At 41.3% G+C, this 26,428-nt stretch overlaps 1 protein-coding gene across 2 annotated transcripts in view; it reads left to right on the top strand.

Annotated features, from left to right (window-relative positions):
• EVA1C (eva-1 homolog C) overlaps positions 1-7,715 on the top strand; it is a 91,755-nt gene extending 84,040 nt beyond the window's left edge. The window contains exons 4-6 of one of the 2 annotated variants that reach the window (XM_032794949.2): positions 904-975; positions 2,867-2,956; positions 7,225-7,715. In XM_032794949.2, the coding sequence (XP_032650840.1) occupies positions 904-975; positions 2,867-2,956; positions 7,225-7,628 (566 nt within the window). In that variant the 3' untranslated portion in view covers positions 7,629-7,715. The remainder of the gene's footprint in view (positions 1-903; positions 976-2,866; positions 2,957-7,224) is intronic. The other variant, XM_032794948.2, reaches the window with a different exon arrangement.
• The last annotated feature ends 18,713 nt before the right edge of the window (positions 7,716-26,428 follow it).

A 26,428-nucleotide genomic window follows, 5' to 3' on the forward strand; every position in this document is an offset into this window, starting at 1 on the left:
GTATGGAGTGCACACACACCCACAATGGCGTACCCATAGGGTCCACCACTTGAAGTAGAACAAAAGCTTCTAGTCAGGAAAGTTACACAGCACATCACACAGGGCTTCAAACATTTCTTTACTGACCATTACAGACTTAATCTATTCTCCTCATCAAAAGCAGTGATTGGCACAATTTAAGGTCTATCAAAAGTGTGCCTCATTATTTCCTGTTCATTGGTATTTCCTTTTGGTCCAGAAAGCTGGATGTAGCTATTAGATAGTTATGTCTTATGGAAACTGTGCCCTGTGAGACAGATCTCTGGCAGGAGTCCAGATCCTTGTTCTCACCTGGCACTAAGGGATTTAACAAGGACTTGTTTCTTTTATCATCTATTACTTTTGACTACAAGTAGGAACATAAGAAGAGGAGCAGAAAAAGCAAGATCTTGCCCCTGAAAGAAAGAAAACTTCTGCTCTCCATTTGATTCATCCTGTGTTAACAAGAGAAATTTAGCTCTTTCGGTACCTGTGGCTCTGGGAGCACAAACTCTGGCCCTAGTCCTTCAGTCCAACCCAGAAGAGCAGATCCTAGCACCCTCATGCAGCCACATTGGCTGCACTTGAGCTGCATGCAGACACAAGTATCTGGCTGTGCGAATCCAGCTGCAGGGCTGGAGCCTCTGTATGAATGTTCTTTAGTAGACAAGGCCACAGAGAATTACAGCCCTGGTCTTTTGTGTTACAATGATCATAAAGGTGTTGCTTGTGCACATTTAAAATGTACTAATAATGGGTTTGATTATTATTCTGGGCCATAGTTTATAGTGAATTTCCCCTATTTGCAGTGTGATTAAGATAACAACTCAGACAGTGTAACAGTCTTAAAATTGACAGTATACAATTTTTCTTTTTTCTTTTTAGTTCCCAAAATCATACTTACAGCAGTTGATCCGATGATTTCTAATCTAAATCCTTCCCTAAAGCAGAACAATGGTAAATATGGTAATTTTTATGGTTTATTACCATCATTTGTCTTTAAGTCAAAATACGAAATATGTATGATCAAAGATGGACATAGTTGTATTAGAATAATTAGAGGGGGAAGTAGTAAAACCATGTGTTAAAACTGGCTCTGACCCCTGAAAGTTGTAAAAAAAAAAAAAAAAAAAAAAGTGTTTTATCATCAACAGAATGAGTTCTACACAATTAGATTGTGAAGATACTGTAATGTGTGAATTTCACAATGAGAAATCCATTCAGGAACAAAGGCAAGATTCTGGGCCTGATATTAAATAAGTTATTGTGGGCCAAATCCAGCAAGTCAAATGCCTGTAAAAATATGAGATGTTGACTCGAGCAAGGATTGCAAGATTTGGTCCTAAATTTGAGAGGTGAAGCAGGTAAGCTTGCAGCTGAGGGGTTACAGCTTTCTTCCCACACCTGTCCTGTGGAAGAATCTGTTGACTCAGTAGATGCTCAGTGGCTCTGTAAGTGAGGAGCTTCTCATTCTCTCCAGGACCTTAGTGTGCCAATCGCTGCCTCATTCTGGCCACCTTTTACAGAGGCACAGCCTGGAATTTTGTGTCTACTCCAGAACGCACATGCGCAATGTGCAGTGTAGTTCACTGCCAGCGCTTCTGAATATTTAAAGGGGGTGCCTTAAAGTGTGGAGAAGTCATTTACCTGAAACTGCATATTCAAACCAAACAAGCTACACAATGTGGTTGTTTGTATGCAGAGCTAAAGATTTTCTGAAAAAAAGCAATCTTGATCAACGTTGTGTTCATACACACAAGATTTCCTCAAGAATCAGAGTGGCAACACTTGAACTGTTAATTTTCATCGCTGGTCTCCTCAGCTGCTTCTCAGTCTGGCCACTTTCATTCCCTGGGAAGTAGCCATGCACAGTATAATCTTATTGTCTTAGCATATTTCATTCTTGTCTATTAATTTATTAAATTTAGATTGGAATAAGGTAGAGGGGAAACTGCAAATAAAAAACAAATTATCTGCTAACCATCCCCTTACACTACATACTATGAGCTGTGATCTTTAATTAAGTCATTGAAGTCACTTTAAACAGAACTTTAAATGTATTGCATTTTGACATTTTCATTGCTGGGACATTGGCACATTATGGTCATCCACAACTATTGTACATCTTTCTTAACTGTGGTCAAGAGATGTGAACAGTAACAGTGAGTATATGATTGTTTCAGACTGGATAGCCATGTATGAGTAAGGCTGAAATGTAATTTTGTGAACAGCAGAGAAAGTGAATGGTGTGGCTAGCACACATCCTCTATTGCCACCATTTCTAGGATACTGCAGAGATTGCTTTGGGAAGTGATTCATTTAGGGTCTGATTGAAAGCTCAGTGAAGTCATTGGGAATCTTTCCTTTGGCCTCTTTGGGCTTTGGTTCAGGCACTAAATGGGATTGGTCATAGCTGCTGTTTAATAAATAACAATTTTGTAGTTTTCTAACTATCCATTATCTTTTGTTTGTAGATCATGGGTTTGGTTTTGCAAAGTCCCTGAAACCATAACACTGGCAGTCCTAAATTTTTCCAGGAGTTCAGTTAGATGACCTGTTCGATTTAAAATTACACGTCTTCCCTGATATATTGTGACCTGATATAATACGAATTCGGATAAAATGCGGTAAAGCAGCGCTCGGGGTGGAGGTGAGGGGCTGCATGCTCCAGCGGATCAAAGCAAGTTCAATATAACGCAGTTTCACCTGTAACATAGTAAGATTTTTTGGCTCCCAAGGACAGCGTTATATCGGGGTAGAGGTGTACTTGTAAGAAAAATTAGAATTTAGTAGCATTATCAAGAGTAACATAATCTAATTGCATTTGTCTTGTATTTTCACATTACAGATATAAACATTGACCCCAGGGAATCAAAGCTTCCAAAGAAAGATGGAGTTATTATTAGCAACTCTTTGGCTACATTTGCTTACATTAGAGGTAGGAAAATGTTGGGGGTTTTTTCCTCCTTATATTGTCTTTGGTAATCCTGTTACTTTTAGTAATTGTGCTGATAGAGCATTACCACACAACCGGGAAGATGAGACAATCATAACATAGCAACTGACATCTATGTAATATGTTCCAGCCCGAAGGATCCCAAACTCTTTTAGAGGTTGCAGACAAGATTTTTAAAATGAGTGATTTCAATCGGAGCAGCTGGGTGCTCAGCACTTTTGAAAACTAGGCACTTATGTAGGAGCCTATCTTTAGGAATCCGTTTTTGGAAATTTTCATTTGTACATATAAGGATCATTGAAGCACAATTAAAAATCAGCCATCTCTGGGATGACACATGACAGGAATTCTGACCCATTGCCACCACCACCATCAGTCATCAAGGCAAATCCCGAAGGGACGTGGCCTCCTTGCAGATTAAGTGCCACCCAGATCAACCTCTAGCTAGATCTTTAAGATGGTCTAGCTGGATGTTCAGTCTGTGTCCACCATTGGCGATGTGGGAATTCTGACCCAGCAATACTACAGAGCAGGATTTAGGAAAATTAATATAAGATAATGTTGCCCCTTTTAGACCTGAGTGGCTAGTCAAAGTTTGGGGCCCTACAGATATTCCAGTTAGAAGCAGAAATTGGTGATAGGTGTTTCTTTGGTCCAGTTTTTTTTTATTTACAAAGACTGTACAATGTCCTATGTCTCTGAATGCAGAGGGGATCGAATAGCAAGAAACAGCTTCTTTTGCTCCCAGCAACAAGAGCGCTTTTTTAGCCTGCATCCATAACCCAAAAACCTCTTCCCAGGTTTTTTCCAGGGTCAGCCACCTTCATCTTTCAGCTGCTCCTTTCAGTAGTCTTTCATTCTCAGGGCTGGTCTACACTGAAAAGTTAGGTGACCTAGCTACATCACTCAAAGGTGTGAAAAATCCACAACCTTGAGTGACGTAGTTAAACCTACACTGACCTAAACCCCAGTGTAGACAGTGCTAGGACAGAAGAATTGTTCCATTGATTTAGCTACTGCCTCTCAGGGAGGTGGATTAACTACAGCGACTCTCTTCTCACACACACACCCCTACCCAAAACAGTATTTAGCCAAAAACTCCTGAGTGGGTTCACACACACTTTTTGCCTTTGGTGGGGCTTATGCTTACAGTTATGTTAAATGATGGATGAGTTCACACCTACCACTCTCAATGGGCTTTTAACTCAACCCATAACAAGGTATCACCCAGCTCATAACAACATCACCAGCTAACCAAAAACTCAGAAAAAGATGTAGGCAGACAGAATATAACACTACGAGTTGAAATTTGAGAGCATCCCTGGAGCCAACATTTCTACTCTTTCAGAAGAGGTCATGGGATCTGTAAATGAGCACAAGCAATTGCGGCTTTTGTTTTACAACACATTTGAAACATGACACTGCTGCAGCACAATGTCCCCTAGCATTGTACTGGAAAAGTCATTAAATAGTGAGTCAGACAGAAGAGTGTTCACTATTGAGTCACCATCACACTTTCCTGTAGCATACCTTTGCTTTAGCGGTCTGCCATACAAGTACTGACCTGACGTGATGCTCCTCAAGGGTGCCTGGGTGTGACTGGAGGCCTCAGGGTCCTGCCACACTCCATCCCAAAAAGGAGCAGAAGAGAAGTCCTCCAAGAAGCCAAGAGTGGTTGCGGAGAAAGAGCCAATGAGAGAGGCTGCAGAGAGCAATCAATCAGGGCCCAGCAGGGCCATATAAAAGGAGCTGCAGAACAGAGCAGCAGTCAGTTGCTGCTTGGAGTTGGAGGAGAGAGGACTGTGTTCCTGACTGTCTGAAGGAGAAGTTGGACCATGGACAGCTGAGTGTGGGAAGGGACTGGGGGTGCAAGAGAGAGCTCCTGGGTTGCTGCTGGGGATTGAGCCCAAGACAGTCTGCGAGTGGGGACCGGGGGAACAAAGAAGGGTCTCCTGGCTGGCTGTTGGGACTGAGTAAGGACTGAGCCCAGTGAGGGCCACAAAAAGTCAGTGTCTCCAGGGAAGAAGCCTTGAGGGTACGGCCCATATCATATCTGGGGCAAGCTAAAGACTGTATACCCTGGAGGGGGTTTGTTCTGTTTCACATACAGACAGTGTGTGTGACTCGGTCGGAGGGCTGAATCACTAATAAACCACCTGAGACACTATTGATGTGTCACCATAAATAGAAAGACTGCAGAAACACTGTCCCAGAAGGGGGCATATGTGAGAGGTGGATGCCAGCCCTGTTATGCCAGGGTTGTGAGGCACCTCGCCAGCACTTGCCCTTAATCGTGAAGCAGCGTCTCTGCCTGCTGTGCATCAGCTGTCTGAAACCAACAGCCTCTGGTAGCACAAGCATTACCTTCTAAGCCTCCGCAAGCCATAGTCTTGCTGTACAGGTAGGGATGGCACACACCAGCCCCCTGAGTTCTCAGAGCATTCCCAGCAGTGTCCAGCCCCTTATCCGCTAAACACTCACAGAATGACCAGACTTGCTGTTCCCAAAGGAACAGCTTGTAAGATTGAACTAAGCACTAGCATTTTTCTTTACACCCCAGCACTTAGTTACAGTGAAAATAAGAATGTTTGTTATCAAAGAAACAGAGATTTAAGTGATAATGAGTAATACTAGCAGAAACAAATTGTTACATATAAAACAAAATCATAGCACACTTTCTAGAGACAAAACTTAACCTTCTATCTAAAGAAGCTTATCTCACCCCAAGTTCACTCCAGCGTTTTCAACCTAACCCAATTGAGACCCCTTTTTTTCCATGAAGCAAAAGTGCTATCCTCCTCTTCCTCAGTGAAGGGTGCCCAGGTGTCTTCTTTCCCTCCCAAATATAGTGGGGCAAACATTTGATGTGTACTTGCAGATGGAGTTCTCTGTGCTGTCCCCTCCACCCGCCCCACATGCTTTTCCTTCCTGGTTAGTTTCTTTTTAAAATTCTTGTCATCCTTCAGTTGCATTCAGGCCAGACTGGTGATAGGAGACCCATTGTGAAACATACCACACTTAATTTACATGAAAACAGTCCGATAGATAAACCTTTCTGGAGAGAACCTGTTTTTCACCTACGCTGGTGACTAATCTCTAGACACAAACTTCAGAACATATTTTAGTATCTATGCATAACTCCTTACATATTATCTGTACATTCATTTCACAATGCTATTGCTGACCAGTGTGACACAAGCTTTTATTTGAGACCTTGCATGACATTCTTTGGTGAACCAGATTGTATATACCAGAATCAGGAGGTTTGGGTAGCCCTCTGCACCCCCTTGTACATTGGCATTCTCGACTCACACCTGGTCTTTACTTATGACATTTGACAAGATCACAGCTGGAGATGGAGTGACTGCTGATTATGGCTTAGATCCTCAGGACTTGCCATTTGGCATGTGACAGCCTGGGGGCTGGGAATGCTGCAGTGAGTAAGATACCCTTGTGTTTCCCTGATACTCAGATTGAACGTGTTCGTCTGGTCCTGAGTGGCAGCTTAGAGCAGTCTCAGGACTGCTTTACAAATGCATCTATATTTGAGCTAACAGGAGCTATCCTCAGCTGAGGCAGATGTACCCACATTAGTGCTGCTAATGCTAGCGCACTAAAAAGAGCAGCGTATCTGGGGCTCGCAGGGCCACAGTTCTGGCTAGCCCCCAAACATGTATCCAGAAGGGCTGGGCAGGTATGTACTCAGGCAGTGAACCAGAGCCACTGCCCTTGCCATCCTGGCTGCGCTTCTATTTTTAGCATGCAAGCTGGAGCAGAGCTAGCATGGGTACGTCTATGCTAGCTAGGAATCCCAGCTCACATGTAGGTGTACCCTTTGTCATGAAGGCAGCAACAGCCTGGGGGACTATTCTGGCAACCTGAGTTCGCCAGAACCCAGCACCTCTCTGCCCATGCCCCTGTTTCCCCAGGCCACGCCCACTATGGCAAGAGGGCTAGAAAAAGGAGGCATGGCCACCAACCAGTGGTTAAGAGTGCTAGTAAACTATACATAAAATACAGTGTAACACTTTTAGGGGCAAGTCTTTTTGCACAGTCATTAAAGAAATTGACTAGGCAGAATTTAGATGACAACTACACAAACTGTTTGTTGCATGGCAGATAATGCCAAAAAAGCACCAAACTTATCCAACATCACATAGGGCTCTTTGGAAACAACCACTGACTTTTATATCTGTTCTCGGCTTTTGTTTACAGCTGTTTTAAGTCTGGCTTTTTGTTTTGAATTTTAGATCACCCTGAAAGAGCTGCTCTCCTGTTTGTGTCTAGTGTGTGTGTGGGCTTAGTCTTCACACTGTGCGCTTTGGTGATACATGTGTCATGCACTAACGACTTCCCAAAACTGCACAGAATGAAAGACCATTCAGTGCTGGAAAGCGACAAAGCAGATGATCACAGTGATGATGAAGAAGAGGAAGAGTCTTCAGATTCAGACTTGCCAAATGAGCTAACAGGATTTTATAGGACGTATCACTCGGGTTATAATTCAACAGAAGCAGCTGAACTGGCTGAAAGGATAGAGCGCCGAGAACAGATAATGCAAGAAATTTGGATGAACAGTGGTTTGGATATGTCTCCTACTAGAAATATCAGTCCATTTTATATTAATGAACAACAAAGTGTTTATTTTGGATGACACAAGCTTTTTGTTTTTAATGTACCTTCTGTGAAGGGACATGTGTAACTATATATAATTATTTGTAAAGTAAACAATATATATAAATAATAAAAGAACTGTTTCAAACCCTTGACTACCTAACCCAGTGTGGAACAAATTCTGCAAGGATTTTTAGTTTATTTGTCTTTTTAATAGACTAGCTGAAGATTAATTCCTGTAAATATTTGGAAAACACACACGCCTTTGCAGAAAGAAAAGTAATGTAGCAGCATAATAGAGGATTAGGTATTTGTGTTCCATAAGGACATAACATTTATTAGTTAATAGTTAATTAGGGCAGGCTTCTACAGTACTTTGGAACGACCATGTGCTATAGCACTGTAAAATATTTGTATTATTAATGAGGAAGGCAGGGCTAGACAAAATCATCCGGGGCTCCCTGAGGCCCCTCTGCTAGTGCCCCAACCCAACCCAACCCAACTCAACCTTGCCCCCCAGTAAACCACTATATAACTGAGCTCAGTATAGCTGGAGCTAAAATCCTGTTAGCGTTAGGCAGGTTAACAGGTTTTGTTCTTGAGGGTTGTATGCAAAAGAGGTACAAAATGTGGGAGCCCTTGAAGTTAAGCCACAGTGGAGTCGTGTTTTCTCAAAAATGTGTTGTATTTGTTCAGAACCATGGTTAGCCAAACTCCACTTAATGCTCATGCAGAATGCACACAGGCCTGGAGCATGAGTCCCTGATGTATGCTGAAGCTTTACTCCACCATGTAGACCCATTGATTTCAATAGCAAGAGTAAGGTGCTAGTCAATATGAGAAGGATCGTCACAGTTTGGCTCTTTTTTCTGCATGCAGGTAGCAGGCACATATGCCCTCCCCACTGAAAAAACAGAATCCACTTGCCCGGAAGCTATACATGGGTAAAAGGTGTAAACTGGCATCAGGACCTTTAGTGTCATGTACTGTTGAGAAAAGTGTCACAGAGCACTTACCTGAGGCATATTGAGTTGTTACATCTGTCTGTCGAGTTTAGCAATCTTTTAATTCTCTAAGATCCAAAATAAATCCCTCCTTCCCTTGGGATTGGTAGCATGTTAGACAAATATTTTTGAGAGTCCTGTGGCCATTTATTTGACTTCAGTTCATTTTTGCTAATGTATATTTTTAGAGCCTGCTGACTTGATTTCAAGTTATTCTCCATAAGGCTCTTTGATAAAGGTCACAATCTTCACTTCAAAAGTGTTCATGGACTAATCATGTTTGATTTAGTTCAATCACACAGAAAATTAAATCAGAAATTTATCTACATTGAAAATGCAGCCTTCCTGCCTTTAAGTAGAATGTCTCCAATATTTAAACTACAGTCTGTAGAGACCTAGCAGAACAAAAGGAGGAAAAATGTCACTTCCTAGTGGTAATACTTATGAGGTCACTGTGCTGTCCCTGTTCAGTCCCCATGTACAATGTAGTTATATGAATCTTCTGCAAGAAAAAAATATGGCTTGTTTTAAACTCAAAATTGAGTTTGGGGGAAAAGTTATAAAAGAGAAGGGGGACTGGCTTAGCAGCAATCAAATGCTGAACTGGAAAAGCTGAATGCTGATTAGTGCCCTGTTAAGGGAAGGAGCACAGATTAAGGAGATGGGACAGGATGACATTAGCCCACTTCATTTAGCTAAGCCACTTTTCCAAATTATGCACATTGTGTTAAGCATGCAATACAGGATAAATTTGAGATTGCACTAGTTTTTTGTTAGCTGGGACATGAAAGCCCCCTTTCCACAGCAGTTATTATGGTTAATGCATTTCTTTAACAGGTGTTAGTTTGGAAAAGATTTAGTGAATTACTTGGTCTTTGCAAGGTGAACTGCAAAGTGGAAGACTTTTTTTATTTTTATTTTAGCTGGAGAAGACCAGTTTTTTCTGTTGACCCACCCTGTAAGTAGGTGTTAGCCCACAGGGAAGTGCTGACGGATTCCAGCTGACTCAGGGCAGCAGCTGTGGTTTATTAACTTTACCCTGCCTATGAAGAGATGGGAGTAGTTCTTTGACCAGATTAAGGCCTTCCCTGCACTATGCTAGGAAAGATCTGTGGGTACAGCTAGTCTGGTACAGCTACATCAGCAAAACCTCTTAGTATAGAGGCACACGATGCTGGCAAAAAAGTGCTTTTGGCGGTATAGCTTATACCAATTTCTCACACTAAATAAGCTGTACCAGTGAAAGCATTTAATGCCAGCATAACTGTGTCTGCCCTAATGGTTTTGCCAGTATAAAAATGTCTCTACATATCGTACCATTAAGAGACAGTACTCAAGCAATAACAGTTTCAAGTGTAGACCTGGCCTAAGAGAAAGCGATGCATCTGCAGCCAAGTGTAAGGAGAGAGCTTAGACCCAGGTTTATGTTTTCATTGTTAGTTGACTCAGCCCTAAAACCAGTTCCCAGGAACAGCTTGAAGTTTGGACTAAAGACAGGAGGCCAGATCCTCAGCTGCTATATATATCAGTGCAACTTCATTGACATCAGTAGAGCTATGCTGATTTATACCAGCTGCGGATCTGGCCAATGTGCTGTACTGAAATGCATAGACTGCGTCAAAGCAGCCCCAGAGTCCTTTGGAGCCCTTATCCTGCTGAAGCGTTTCAGCACCCTGCACTTCCTTTCCACAGCTGTAATTCAGGCTACTTTAGAAATGAAACCCCCTCAGCCCACCACATTTTTCATGACAGTTGAACATTCTTCAAACCTTTTTACTTCTCAACCTCTCGCTGTCTCTTCCTTTCTTTGGCCCTGTATGTGACTCCATTTGACAGCATTCTAAATCTCTGGGCTTAGTCCTTCAACCCAGATTTTTACTTAACATCAGCATAGTTGAAGGAGCCCTGTTGACATGTCTGACTATTGTCCATTTATTTCTTCCATAAGCATTTGACTTTTGACCACACGTTTTCCTATTCAAGGATATTTTGTATATTGAACACAAACGAGGCCAGTCTCTCCACAACTTAGCTGGTAGCCATGATCATGCTTGACAAGGTAACATCCAAGGTGGCAGCAGACAAAGGAAAGCCAATGTGTTACCTGACAAAGCCCATGTGAGTCCAGCAGTGGTCATTTTGAAGTTCCAGTTTGGTTAAGCAAGATCTTAGCTTCATCATCATTGTGCTTAGTTAACCTCTTACCAGAATCAAAATTTGGAGGTGGTTTATTTCTTCCAGGCTACCAATTCTCTGCTCTTTTAGGGTGAAAATCATCTCTATCAAAATGAAGGTTAGTAATTTCTTCTTCATTCTTCTGAGTACTTGCTCCTAATGGATTTAGCAGACCTATTTCCACCAGATTTTCTGATAAGGAGGTTGAGTTTTCAATTCACATGTTCTTCCCAAGGAGGAATGTGAGAGTTTGGGCCCTTTCAGGTGTTACTCTCAATGTAGTTAATGGTATCAATTACTGCTCAAAGTTTAGCCAAAACCAATCAATGTATGTTGCAAGTTGCCAGGTAAGGTAAGCTACCTGTGTGACATGGACAAGTTCTTTCTCTTTGTGGCCCAGGTTACCATCAACAAAATGAGGATAATAGCACTTCCCACTCTCAGACGGAGGTTGTGAGGTGGCTTAGCTCTGACGGTGGCAGGGGCCATATCAGATTTTTAGATCATCTGTAAATATTTAAATTATGATAACATCCAAAGGCCCCAACTGGGTAAAAGCACTTCTATGGATTGGAAAATGGCAGCTGTTTCACAATCCACTGCTGTCTCTGTAGAGCCGCACCCTGAAAATGTTCTTACATACAAGTATTTAAATGTGAGTATTTAAATAAAACATTAAAGGGATACATTTGTATTAAGTCAGTGTGACAAGTGATGATGAGAGAAGGAAAAATCAGGATTGCCTGGTGTACAAGGCGAGGGGTTTTTTTGCATAAGATTGGAAACCATGACTCATGCCTGCTTGAGGGAAGTTTCCCTTTCTTCTTTATAATTTGAGTTAAACTTGCTATTTCATTTTTATTTAAAATCTAAAGCTTCACAGCCAGTAGATTGGGTGAAGTTTCAGTGAGTCTCTCATTTGCTTCCCAGTACTGCACTAGTTGTTGTTTTGCATCACAACAGGAGAAAATTAATCAGCTTTGAGTTCATTGCTTTTTCCTGAGCGTTTTTGGTAGAACTAAGATGCAGTGAGCAGATCCTTTCAGTTTCATTGATGTTATAGCTCATGCTGAAAACAAAATTTGGTGTAAGAAACTGAAAACAAATGAGGAACAAGTGTAAGAGATGCTATAACAAATTACTTACAATTTTTATAGCGAATACCAGTGTAGGATATTTAAACCTAAAACGGTCTGTACTGAGAGAGCCACTTTCAGTACCATTCCTATTCTGTTTTACCACTGCAGGAGCAATGTGAAAAAGCAACTGACCCATTAGCTTGCAGAGGGATACATAAGCTGAAACAATAAGTAGAAATATAGCCAAGATCTACTTTGTTTGCAGGCTAAAGGCAGAGACACAATTAACCTGTGTGGCATAGGTCACCAGCATCACTACAGGAGGGATCGTCCAGAGTTAAAAACAAGATGAAGTCTCAGCCGTACACTCCATGCTGCTACTCAGTGGAGCTGCATAAGAAGAAAATATTACAAAGGAGAGCTTGCAAGTTAGTTGGCTGACTGTGTGTGTCTTGAAGGCATTACATATTACGTTTATATTACATGCCTGTCTATGTGAATGACATTTGCATTTGAAAACATTCCATTCAATTACAATAAACATGAAATATTAAGTTAGCTGGAAGGTTTTGTTCAAAGTTTGCATGGATCTGTTTTAAATTAATAATTTGCTGCTTTGAAATAACTAGGCCACCCAAAGTTAATGATCAGAAATCCCTGTGCCAGGGTTGAAAGAGGTTGAAAATGAATCCTTTTGAAACCCAGGCCTTTCATCAAAATCCACTCAGCTGGTGCGTGTACAACAGTTGTCTGACACTGAAGCCAAAAGCACGAAGGCTGCACTACAGAGGTTTTGCAAGACTCTATTGTGATCAGCCAAGCTGTGCACTGCTGCTTGAAAGGTGTCATGAAGAAGACAATACAGAAGGTGTGGTGCAGCATTAAAATAGTTTAGAGTTTTTCCTTATTCTCAAGTGAGTACCTGAAACACTTGAGAAAGCATAAAAATATATGTGCCTGGGAAATAGGGACTGAAAACTGGTTTAGAAACCATTCAACTGACCTGACCTCAGTATAAACGTTGTGAAGTTTAAAAATCAAACACGTAGAAACCTTGTGTAACCTCTCTCATAGTCACATGGCTGAGCACAGACAAGCTTGGAAGTGATCAATTCAACCACACAATGAAAACAATTTTGCAACATTTGTGAAGCAGACGTCTTGTAGCAGAGATTTTCTAGAGCTCTCACAGGCCCTCCTCCAAAGCTCATTGATGTCAGTGGGAATCTGCCCACTGCCTATAGTAATTTTGGAATGAGCTCTAAGGTTCTTTGTAAACAGTCACATGTCTGCTGGTTTTCCACATCAAACACTGTGGGCTTCAATAGCACAACTGCCATAAAGCTGAAATTCTAACCCAGGAGCAAAGAATTTTTTTTTTTTTTTGAGGCTGTGCAAATATTAGCAGCCTAAAGTTAAACCACTAAAACTCCACATAACGGTTACAAGAGCTGGGGTCAGTGTTCTTTGCCATGCACAGAACCCTAGGAGACAAGGTCTGCTACTGTCGCAGTATCCATGACCCCATTTACAGTGACATGTTTTGCCCTATGAGAGGGATACCCCAAAAATCTAATTAAAATAAAGGCTATTAACTAACCATGCCAGCAATCACTGCTGACTATATTTGATTATACTGCACACATCTACCACAGGTGTGTATATCATAATGGCTGCACCTTCTGATGCACATACCTGTGGCTACAAGAAATGAATGCACATACGTTCAGTTGTAACAACCACAGGTGTATGTGAATGATGGCACCTTCTGCTCTGCACACCTCTGGCTATTTGATCTTAATACCTGTACACTCATGAATATCTGAAATATTCTAGCACATGCAAAATGGTTCATTCACATTAGCTTGATTTCAGTTAAGTATGGCAGCTCATACAGTTTTTTTGTTTTGTTTTTTTAAAGGTACACACAACCCACCAAGAATCTGGCGATTCTGTTCTGCTCTGTTTGACTTTGTGCACTCCACCCCAGAGCTAGTTTCCCAGCATGGGCGGAAAGGGTCGGGAGGGACAGTGAGTGTGAGCTAGCTTGTACTAGAAGCAAATTCAGAGGAACGAAGGCTTCATAGTGGAGGAGGAAATGTGGGTTGGGATTCATCCTAAGCAAGTCCTGATCTGGGCCAGACTCTTGGTATCAGCCACCCTCCAACTCCCCCAGCATAGAGCTCCTGGCAACTCCTCCTTAATCCTTAGGAAAGACGGAATTCCCCTAAGAATAAAAAAAATTGAGATCAAGCACAGTGAGAATGGCAGAATATTCATCTCCTTATAGACTACAAGCCAAATTCTGACTTGAGTTACGGCCCATGCAATCCCCGTGACTCCAGTAGGCTTGTACAGATTATGAAATAGGGTAGAATTAGATCCTCAGAATTCAAGCGGACGTTCACACTACCCCACAAAGCTATGGTTTAAGATCAAATGCAATAGCAAATATCTGTAAACAATTCCTATTACAGAACAAGGGTTATATAGAATTTTTTAAAATCCCAGAGAGTAGGGAGAAACTGACAGTGTTTGTTAGTCACCACCAAAGACTTCTGTTATGTATTTTTTTTGAACTTGACAGTAAGCGATGGCCCCTCAAAGCTATGATACACTAATGATGAAGATAAATCTAAATCATTCACTCTCCAAGATGAAGAGATTTTAATTAATCACCACTGCAATTTTTGAAAGCTTTAAGTTTTATCCATTTCACCCTTTTTTTTTTTTTTTTTTTGCAGTTACTTCTGTGAGACAAGCAGAGCATTCTGGAGAAGAAAATAAACATGCTTCAGGTCAGCTGAGGTCTGTAAGGAGTTCCCCTTACCCTGTGTTTTTTCCTGCCCTCACAAAATCAGCACTAACTGTATTCAGAATTGATAAATGAAGAGGTAGCAGTTCTTGCTCTGAATGGGAGGCAAAGTGGTGCTGAGGGAAAGACAAGAAAGCCGAGGGTTATCAAAAGCAAAAGTGATCACTTCAGTATGGAAAACTGTTGGATTAATTCTTAAATGGTATGGGTTATGTTTCCATACCAATCCAGCATGACACACTGAGGTAGCAAACCACTTATCAGAAGAGACAATGCCCTACAAAAGACACAAAACTAGTAACATGAGTAGTATTTTTGTGTTGATTGAAGAAAACTCATAAACCCCACAAAAATGTTGCAACTAGAAATTTTTAAATGCATAATTATACTTGGCTTTTATTACTCACCCTCTATTGAAAATCTCTCTCACGATCCTTGGAATATATATATATATATATATATATAAAAATAACTGCTACTGTTTTTTAAGGAAGTGCCAAATTTCCTATTTTTGCTATATACTTCCTCTAAGTCCAAAACATTTTAACTGTTGCACAGTATGTACTTGTTTCACTACAACACGAGAACAAGTCAAGTCCTTGAAAGAAACAATTAGGTGTTTTCTGGTAAAAACACAGGAACCCTCCCCCCACACTAATTTTGTTTAACTTTACTGAGGAAAGGGTTTTTTTATTATGTTTTAGCCCATTTATGATGTTCTGCAGTATCCTGATGGGGACAGGAAGCGGGAGCTTTAGCAATACAAGTCTTCATTTCTACTCTTGGCGATCCTAGAGAGAGACATATTGCTATTTACAGCTTCTGAAAATATTTCCCAGAGGTGCACGCTCAGAGACTGTGTGCCCAATTCTCTTCTCACTTGCACTTAAGTCAGAAATAGTTTCACTGAAGTCAATGGAATTACATCACTATAAACTAGTACGAGATGAGACTCAGACCCTTTGTTTTCACCCACTTTCTGACTGAACTAATGGCAATTATCTGTCAGTCAATAGAGTGGCAAGTTAAACTGATCCTGAAATCCTGTGTGTAAAACAAAGCAGATAAAACTCCTGCGTTTTGAGTCTTCTTGAGTCCCTCATGTCCTTGTAAGGATCCTGATGATCTACTCATTTCTTACTAACCTTCATGGCCTAGCATCATCTCCACAATTTTCTGGGCAAGTAGAACTTGTCAAAGCTCCCTTGAGAGCTTGTCAGCCCCACTCAGTAAGTAGAACCATTGCTCACTAGAACCCATCTCCTTAGGGGCTGAATTCATCATCTTTGCATGCTTCCAGTTCCTGCTGGCTCAGGGAGCAAGAGACTGGAAATAATCAAATCCAGGTCTCCCAAATGGCAGTGCAGAATATAGTTCGGTTAGGTCACTAAGCAAACCCACAATTAAACTCAACTATTTGAGAGGGAGAGTGGTTAGAGAAAGCAGCTAAACCAAAAAAATAAACCTAATTTATTTTAATGCATAATTTGGATTAGATTTATTTTTACCAAGACTGACTGCGGTGTAGCCTTCCATTGTGCCAACTGTCCATTTCCCCTGTTGTTTGTGGGTTTTGCACACAGCAACAAGGAAAGATCAGACACACTAACACAACAAAAAAGAAAATGTGCTTGTAAAAGCATAAAAATGAACAAGGGGAGGCAAAGGCAAGTATATGGCCTGAAATCACTTAACTCATTTTAAAAACATCATTAGAGTGCAAGTTGACAGTAACCCTATAGTCCCATCCCCAAATCATTCACACTTCTATTCCATAAGTTCAATGACAGTTGGCTTTTTCTTAAAAAAAAAAAAATTTATAATATATTGTAAACAACAGAATCAATGGCATCATTTTGAGCGCTCCTAGCCTACAATGGTAATTAAACGGTCTCTGTCGGGGTTCCACTGAAGTGACAACTCTCAAGGAGACACAGAACCGTAGCAGAGCTTCTTCGACTTCTTTGCTGTTTGCATAGAGTACTGAGGAGTGTTCTTGGAAAAAAGGAACCTAACAATGCTCATGAAAAACTGCCCATCATAAGCAGCCAAAGTAGTTGTACAATCTTCTCGAGTTTAAATGCAGAAATGTGTAGCGGGCAGACACCATTTTACTGTACAGTTATTCACTTTTTGATTTTTTTTGTGATGTTGCCTCTTCCTCTGATATACTTTCACAGTATCATAGAAATTAGTGAAATGGCTATACGCCAACAATGACTTCAGTTATTTATAGGCCTGGAAACTAACAGCACAAACTATTCAAAAGAACGTTAATCTAAGATGAAAGTCCTATTTGTAAAGAATGGAGGCATTTGGCTATTTTCAGGCATCCATTAAGACTGATCCAAAACATTTGTGAAACATCTCGCCAGGGACACTGATCTCAATGCAGTTTTGACAATAAAACTAAAAAAAAGTTCCTTTTAAACTATGAAGCACAGCCAATCCCTTTGAGGAATTATTTTCGAGTAGAGCTGTATCCCTGGCATTGCCTTTGGGTTATAAACATTCTTTGGGATACATGGTAGATTGTGTTTAAAACTTTATAGAACTCTCCAATTACAAAATACTTTAAAAACAGCAACTGTAACGGGACTGCAATTCATGTGTTTTCTGACTCAGAAACAGAAACAAAGATCATTTCAATCCCCCCCCCCCCCCAGTACATTGCATGTATCTAAAATATTGTTAGAAAAATAGATCTATTTGTAATGATGGTGAATTATTCATTTACAAATTCAATTATCTGAATTTTTAGAAAATGTACTTCAGGTTAAAACTATCAAAACAAGGAAAACGACAATTTCATGGAATAACTGATGCTATGGAACATGAATATTCCCAAACCATTGTGGTTTGTGAGCCTACTGGCACTAAGGAATCAAATATGGCTACAACTTTTGAACTTCTGGCTTTCCCGGACTATACCCTTGCAAGTAACACCAAGTATGTATTTTATGTTTATAGTATAACGACTTTTTATGATCTATGTGAATGGGTTATCAAAGATCACAGATGTTCATCTGAAGAAATGAGATTAGCAACTCTTTTATAACTGACTGCATTCTTGGAATGTATTAAAATAATTCCAAATTAGTTTTTCTTAAACAATTAAAAGACAATACATTTTTAATTCTGAGACTTAAAGACCATAGGGTATATACAGTGTCTCTTTGAGACAAACAACTTCCATCAATTGAACTTTATATGTGAGTCTGAAGAATTATTTTTAAAAATACAACTATTGATTATTAATGATCTTTCTACTTTGACCATCAATCTATTAAGTAGCACAAGCACTATGTTGTGTTCCAGCTACATGAGCTCAATCAACATTTTGATGTAGCCTGATAATTATATATTATCATTGGGGAAAACACTTAAGCCCCTTTGTTTTCAGCTTAACCTGTTTCTTATCGAAAAATTCCTGAGTTTTACAAAAAGTATTATTCAGTTTTTTCCAATTTTTACCCTGCTTTTGTATAATTCAAATATATGAAAAATAACTTGTTTCATTAGGAAAATACAATACATTGCATAAGCTATATGTATTACAATAATACATTAGTCTGTGTGTATCTGCAAAGCTGCCTGTTGAAGTAAGGCTACATATTAGTTTAGAAGATACGATACACAAGCGTGCAAGCTCTGAAGTGCATGCGCGTTTGAAGGTACTGCTGAATCTCACACCCACCATGTTATCTTGAAATGTGTACGGTTTAAAGATTTGACACACTAAAATGGGAAGAAAATGAAAATCTGTATCAGAATATGGTTCAGAACACAAGGAAATATTCAAAAGTTTTAAAAAAACAAAAACAGGAGAAAGATGAAGTTGACGGTATGCGCTGCAAACGGTGTGGCCCAATTATTAAATGTAAATATTTATAGGCTAATAGTTCTAAGTTTACAACAGGAAACTGTTTATTCAAATGAAAATAATTTAATTTCAGGACTAGAAATATATTGCTTTCTTAAACTCAGAGGTGGCATTGTGTTTTGAGTTCTGTTTTAGTTCTTCAGCAAACCACGTTGAATTTCATTCATTAAAACATTAATCTACTAAATACCTTTTCCCAGTCTTTCCATCTACCAAAATAAACCCAGATATGTACCCAGAAAAATTACTAAGTTTTTTGCACTGATTTTCACCTGTTTTTGTGGTAATAAACACTGATAAATTCCCAGGGAAAATTAAATAAAATAAAAACAGAAAATGAAGGCTCCTATATATAATGGAATATTAAATATTTAAACGATAATGTAGAAATATATGGAAAATCCTCTCTCTGTGTGTCATATTGCAACTATTCAATCAGGTGAGACACCTTATGCTGACAGTTCCCAGATTTGTATGTTAGGGCCTTAGTAGCCAGACTTTTTGTGGAGAGTTACTGAACCTGGAATTAATTTCCTCCTTGCTCCAATAGATCTCAGATCTGTTGACTTCTGAACATGTTGCAAAGCCAAGGAGATGGCTCAGTGGATAGGGTTTTTGGAGATCAAAAAACTTTTAGCTGATTTGGTCTCTGATGTTTTTATTCATAGAATCATAGATGATTAGATGACCTCCTGAGGTCTCTTCCAACCCTAGTCGAACCTCCTGCTCAAAGGACCAACTACCAACTAAATAATCCCAGCCAGGGTTTTGTCAAGCTGGGCCTTTAAAACCTCTAAGGATGAAGATTCCACCATCTCCCTAGGTAACCCATTCCAGTGTTTCACCACCCTCCTAGTGAAATAGTGTTTCCTAATAATCATCCTAGATCTTCCCCATTGCAACTTGTTCTGTCATCTGCTACCACTGAGAACAGCCGAGCGCCATCCTCTTTGGAACCCCCCTTCATGTAGTTGAAGGCTGCTATCAAATCCCCCCCTCACTCTTCTCTTTTGCAGATTAAATAAGCCCCGTTCCCTCTGCTTCTTCTCATAAGTCATATGCCCTAAACCCCCAATCGTTTTCGTTACCCTCCACTGGACTCTTACCAATTTGTCCATATCCTTTCTGTAGTGGGGGCCCCAAAACCGGACGCAAAAATCACTTCCCTCGATCTGCTGGCAATGCTCCTACTAATGCAGCCCAATATGCCATTAGCCTTCTTGGTAAGAAGGGCACACTGTTGACTCATCTCCAGCTTCTTGTCCACTGTAATCCCCAGGTCCTTTTCTGCAGAACTGCCACTTAGCCAGTCAGTCCCCAACCTGTAGCAGTGAATGTGATTCTTCCATCCAAAGTGCAGGACTCTGCACTTGTTGTTGAACCTCAGATTCCTTTTGGCCCAATCCTCCAATTTGTCTAGATCACTCTGGACCCTATCCCTACTCTCCAGCATATCTACCTCTTCCCCCCAGTGTCATCCACCAAATTATTGAAGGTGCAATCCATCCCATCATCCAGATCTTTAATGAAGATGTTGAACAAAATCGGCCCCAGCACTGACCCCTGGGGCACTCCGCTTGATACTGACTACCAACTAGACATCGAGCCATTGACCATTACCCACTGAGCCTGACGATCTAGCCAGCTTTCTAGCCACCCTATACTCCAATTAATCCAATCCATACTTTTTTAACTTGTTGGCACGAAAACTGTGGGAGACCGTATCAAAAGGTTTGTTAAAGTCAAGATACATCACGTCCACCACTTTCCCCAAGTCCACAGAGCCAGTTATCTTATCATAGAAGGTAATCAGGTTGGTCTGGCATGACTTTCCCTTGGTGAATCCATGTTGATTGTTCCTGATCACCTTTCTCTCTTCCAAGTGCTTCAAAATGGATTCCTTGAGGACCTGCTCCATGATTTTTCCAGGGACTGAGGTGAGGCTGACTGGTCTGTAGTTCCCTGGATTCTCCTTCCCTTTTTTAAAGATGGACACTATATTTGCTGTTTTCCAGGGGATCTCCCCTGATCATGAGTTTTCAAAGATAATGGCCAATGGCTCTGCAATAACATCAGCCGACTCCCTCAGAACCCTCAGATGCATTAGATCCAGACCCATGGATTTGTGCATGTCCAGCTTTTCTGAATAGTCCTTAACCTGTTCTTTCACCACTGACGGCTGCTCACCTCCTCCCCATACTGTGCTGCACACCGCAGCAGTCTGGGAGCTGACCTTGTCTGTGAAGACTGAGGCAAAAAAAGCATTGAGTACTTCAGCTTTTTCCACATTATCTGTCACTAGGTTATCTCCTCCATTCACTAAGGGTCTCACACTTTCCTTGACCACCTTCTTGTTGCTAATATACCTGTAGAAGCCCGTCTTGTTACCCTTCACATCCCTTGCTAGCTGCAACTCCAACTGTGCTTTGGCCTTCCTGATTACACCCCTGCATGTTCAAGCAATATTTTTATACTCCTCCCTAGTCATCTGTCCAAGTTTCCACTTCTTGTAAGCTTCCTTTTTGTGTTTAAGGTCACTGAAGATTTCTCTGTTAAGCCAAGCTGGTCGACTGCCATATTTGCTATTCTTTCTGCACATCAGGATGATTTGTTCCTGCCCCCTCAATAAGGCTTCTTTAAAATACAGCCAGCTCTCCTGGACTCCTTTCCCGCTCATAATAGCCTCCAGGGGATCCTGCCCATCAGTTCCAGGGTCCATATTCTGGTGCTCTCCTTTCCACTTCTACTTCCCCTACCAATTCTTCCTTGTCTGTAAGCAGCAGATTAAGAGGAGCACAGCCTATCAGGGTTCCCTCCCTACTCTGAATTCTGAAGTACAGATGTGGGGACTTGCATGAAAGACCCTCTCAGCTTATTTTTACCAGCTTAGGTTAAAAACTTCCCCAAGACACAAATCCTTCCTTGTCCTTGGACGGTATCGCTGCCACCACCGAGTTAGACAAAGATTCAGGAAAAGGACCACTTGGAATTCCTGTTTCCCTAAAATATTCCCCCAAGCCCCTTCATCCCCTTCCCTGGGGAGGCTTGAGAATATACCAACCAAATAGGTTAACAAGGTGAGCACAGACCAGACCCATGGCTTTTTAGGACACAAACCCAATCAGAGTCTTAAAAACATAACTTTATTATAAAGAAAAAAAAGAAAAGAAGCACCTCTGTAAAATCAGGATGGAAGGTAATTTTACAGGGTAATAAGAAGATTTAAAATACAGAGGATTCTCCTCTAGGAAAAACTTCAAAGTTACAAAAAACAGGAATAAACCTCCCTCTTAGCATAGGGAAAATTCGGAAGTTAAAACAATATAAGCTAACATTTCCTTGCTATTACTTACAATTTTTATAATCTTGGATGCTTATTTCAGGCAGGGTTTTAGGAGATGGGTTTTCCTGCTCTTGTCCTTCTCTGTCACGGAGAGAACAATGAGAGCACAAACAAAACCTCCCCCCACAGATTTGAAAGTATCTTCTTCCCTTATTGGTCCTTTTGATCAGGTGCCAACCAGGTTATTTGAGCTTCTTAACACCTGATAGGTAAAGGAGAGATTTTATGCTACCCTTAGCTGTATGTTTATGACACAGCCCCTAGTTGGTTCCTCCAGCACTTGCACCAGGAAGTTGTCCCCAACACGCTTCAGAAACTTCCTGGATTGTCTGTGCACTGCTGTATTGCTCTCCCAGCAGATGTCAGGGTGATTGAAGTCCCCCATGAGAACCAGGGCCTGTGATCTGGAAACTTCTGTTAGTTGACCGAAGAAAATCTTGTCTATCTCATCCTCCTGGTCTGGTGGTTTACAGCAGACAGCCACCATGACATTGCCCTTGTTGCTCTCACCTCTAAATTTAACCCAAAGACTCTCAACAGACTTTTCTCCAGTTTCATACCGGAGCTCTGAGCAATCATACTGCTCTCTTACATGCAGTGCAATTCCTCCACCTTTTCTCCTCCGCCTGTCCTTCCTGAACAATTTATACCCATCCATGACAGTGCTCCAGTCATGTGAGTTACCCCACCAAGTCTCTGTTATTGCAATCACATCATAGTTCCTTGACTGTGCCAGGACTTCCAATTCTTCCTGTTTATTTCCCAGGCTTCTTGTGTTCATGCCCAGACACCTAAAATAACTAGCTGATTGCCTACTTTCTTGGTATGAATCCCTCCTCCTTGTGTTTCCGCCCAGTATCCCACTTCCCCACTTACCTCAGGACTTAAGTCACCATTTCCCATTAACCTAGTGATGAGGGCTTATAACTAGGTTTGCAAGCCTGCTGAGAAGATGCTCTTCCATCTCTTCATTAGGTGGATCCCATCTCTTCCTGGAACAACATCCCATGGTTGAAGAATCCAAAGCCCTCTCTCCGACACCACCTGTGTAACCATGCATTTACCTCCACAATTTTTGATAGTCCCAACCTGGGCCTTTTCCTTCAAAAGGGAGGATGGACGAGAACACGACTTACACCTCAAACTCCTTTATCCTTCTTCCCAGAGCCATGTAGTCTTCAGTGACCCACTCAAGGTGATTCTTAGCAGTATCACTGGTGCCCACGTGGAGAAGTAGGAAGGGGTAGCAGTCTGAGAGCTTGATCAGCCTCGGCAGACACTCCACCACATCCTGAATTCTAGTTCCAGGCAAGCAGCACGCTTCTCGAGTTTCCCAGTCTGGACAGCAGGATGACTCCGTCCCCCTTAGGAGGGAGTCCCCAACCACCACTACCCATCTCTTCCTCTTGGGAGTGGTGGTCATGGAACCCCCATCCCTAGTACAATGCATCCCATGCCTTCCAGTCGATGGAGTCTCCCTCTGATCCCAGATAACTCTTCCAAACCATTCTCTGCCGTAGAACCTGTGCAGAAAGCCTGAAAATGGTTTCTTACCTCTATCTGCACTGGGGTTACATGGGTTCTCCTCCTTCTTCTTCTGGAGGTCACATGCTGCCAATTTTCTTCCCAGTTCTGCAGTGCCCTCTCTGATTCTTCAGCGTGCTGTGCCTGCAGTACCAAACACTGACTTCTATCCAGAAAATCTTCCTTTCCTCTGATGCAACGCAGGATTCTTAGCTCTCTGGTCCTTTAACCTTCTCTTCCAGTATGGAGACCAGCCTGCACTTCACACAGATGAAGTTGTTTCTATCCTCTGGGAGAAAGGCTATCATAAGCCTCTTTCCCAAATCTGGACCTTAGCGTCCAAAATCTGGGTGCTTAGCATGAACCTCCAAGCTTAATTACCAGCTTGGATCTTATCTCGCTGCCACCAACCAGGAATCAGTGCCTGGTACACTTGAGCCCCCCAAAACCTTCCCTGGGGAACCCCCAAGACTCAGATGCTTTGAGTCTCCAACAAAGGGAAATAAACCATTCCCTTCTCCTCCCTCTCCCACCAGACTTTCCTCTCTGGCTAACCTGAGAGTATTGATGCAATCTCTTTACATCACAATACCAAGAAACATGTCTCCTTTCTTCCACAAAGAGACAAACCCAAATACAAGGAACAGAAAAGTTCTCTGTCTCTTTCCCCGTAGCTTCTTCCCGCCTGGACTCTAGGAGAGTTAACACAGAGCGTAGTGTTCCCTCCCCCGTCTTCCTTTCTTCTTAACCAGAGAAAACTCAAACAGGTTTTAAAAAGAAAGCTTTATATAAAAAGAAGAAAAGACATCAAATTTTCTCTGTATCCAGATGACAATACAGGGCATTGCTTATAAGAAAATATGAATACCAGTCTGATTCAAAATATCCATTTGAAACATTCCAGCAAGTTACCACATGTAAATACCCCCAAAACAACATAAAAGCCTATTTGTTTTTCTACCTGTACTTACAAGTTGGACACAGAAGATTAGAAGAAGAAAGAAGCTTCTCATAGCTGAGAGACAGACAAAAAAACCCAGAGTCCAAAACTTCCCTCCCTGACTTTGAAAAATCCGGTTTTCTGATTGGTCCTCTGGTCAGGTGTTTGGTTCCCTTTGTTAATCCTTTACAGGTAAAAGAAACATTAACCCTTAGCTATCTATCTGTTTATGACAAAGGCAAACATGGCATAGCCTGTGCAGGTCACAACAGCTGGTCGCTCCCTATCCATAATGTCTTCCTTCTGTGAGCAGTAAATACAACATCCCAAGAGGCTCTTAGAAGCCTGAAAGGCAAAACAACTCTGTGGGAATTCCCAGCAGGCAAACTCCCTCTGTTTGCCTGTCTGTTCGTTGCTCCATGTCCATGTCCCTAAACCAGTGACACACACATCATATCATCTGGAGAAGAAGGGAATATAGAATTTGACAGTGGTAACATATGTTGACTGTGGCCCAATATGTCAAACCTGGGAACACAGACACCTAAATAAAACTGGCCTCATTTTCAGAATTTGCTGATCAACACTGGCTCCACTTTAAGTCAATACTGGATACACACCAGGCTTAAAAGTGGTAACAGCTTAAAGATGCGATTTTATATCAATTAATTAAAAACTAGTACAACTGTGTTGTGTGGAAACTCCTGTCTTTTTAAACCTGGTTTGTAGCAGTTTAGCATGCCTGGGTGAATGTACAGATGCAAGCTAAACTGATATAAGGGCCCATGCACAAGAAGCACAGTGTAACTAACCTCATTTAACTTAATTTGGTGCAACTTGTGTGTGAAGACTCTCTCTTAGGAGGTGCACAAGAGTGGGGGCTCCCTTTCTGGAGACTTTGATGTCTGCAAAATGGCATGCATTATCCTGCTTTCCTATGGATATACTGACATGCATGAGGGGAAACCTACTCCTTGAGACCTTAGGTTGTGCATACTGAAACAGAGCTCCACCCAAGTAAGTTCAGCAGCCATTTGGCAAGTGAGTAGTCTTTTCTGTCTTTGTAATCTGTAAATTATTAACTAGAAGATGCATGACTCCACAACCTCGCAGATTTGGGGATAATTCCTGGAGGGATGCAGTTAGACTCCAACAAGCTAAAATGGACACATGAGCATGTGTGATCATGTCAGTCTCCCAGTGCCCCTGTTTAGGCTTGTAAGGGGATTTCTGGGCCTAATAAAGCTCCCAAGCATGTTGAGTGATGAAGAGGAATTTAATTTCCTTAAGTCTGAAATAGCCTGAACAACATAAAAATCAGCACATGCTGCAAAGCTCATCCTTTCCCCCAGGCATTTGAAATGAATGGAAAATGGTAAGTGTGGGGAATTGATAGAGATGGGAGGGGAAGCTTTTGTGTTGGTTTGCTGGTACTGGATTATATTTAATTGTACTGCTGCAGTTTAGTTACGCCTGAATAATAATTTTGTTGTATTTCTTAAAATATGTCCAGTGTATGGAGAGGCCCATTTTTAGTACGCATAAGTCTACATAAATATTAAAACTTGTGGTGTGTGGGGGGAGAAGGAAATAGGATCTGATGGGGTTGTAAGGATTGTGAAGATGGGGGAATCTCCTGAAGTTTGCAACAATGGTGGAATGTCCTCTATTCTGCTGCCCCCATATCCCTTTTTACATTCTCTCTGCTCTGCTGGAATCCTTCGTGCCTCCAAGCTCTTCCCAGCTGCTCTCCTCCCCTACATCCCTCATACAAAACCATTCAGAGCCAGGGGAATGAATATTTTAGGAAGCTGTGCAAGAGAAGAATACTAAGGCTAGCAGGGAACTGGAGAGGGGGAAGACACCATAAAAGGGAGTCATACTTAACCAATTTCCCATTGAGTGGAGTAATCCAATTAACCTGATTTTGTGTCTCATTTTATTCTAAAGCTAGAAAGTTATGCAATTTTGATTCTGATAAAGAGTGCCTGCCAGTAACACGGACTCCATCACTCAAGAACTAAACATTCTAGTTTCATCGCTATATTATTTTGTTTTACAAAAAAAGAACAAGGAA

Source organism: Chelonoidis abingdonii, chromosome 1, assembly GCF_003597395.2.
Source record: "Chelonoidis abingdonii isolate Lonesome George chromosome 1, CheloAbing_2.0, whole genome shotgun sequence".
In the NCBI taxonomy this organism is placed as follows: Eukaryota; Metazoa; Chordata; order Testudines; family Testudinidae; genus Chelonoidis; species Chelonoidis abingdonii.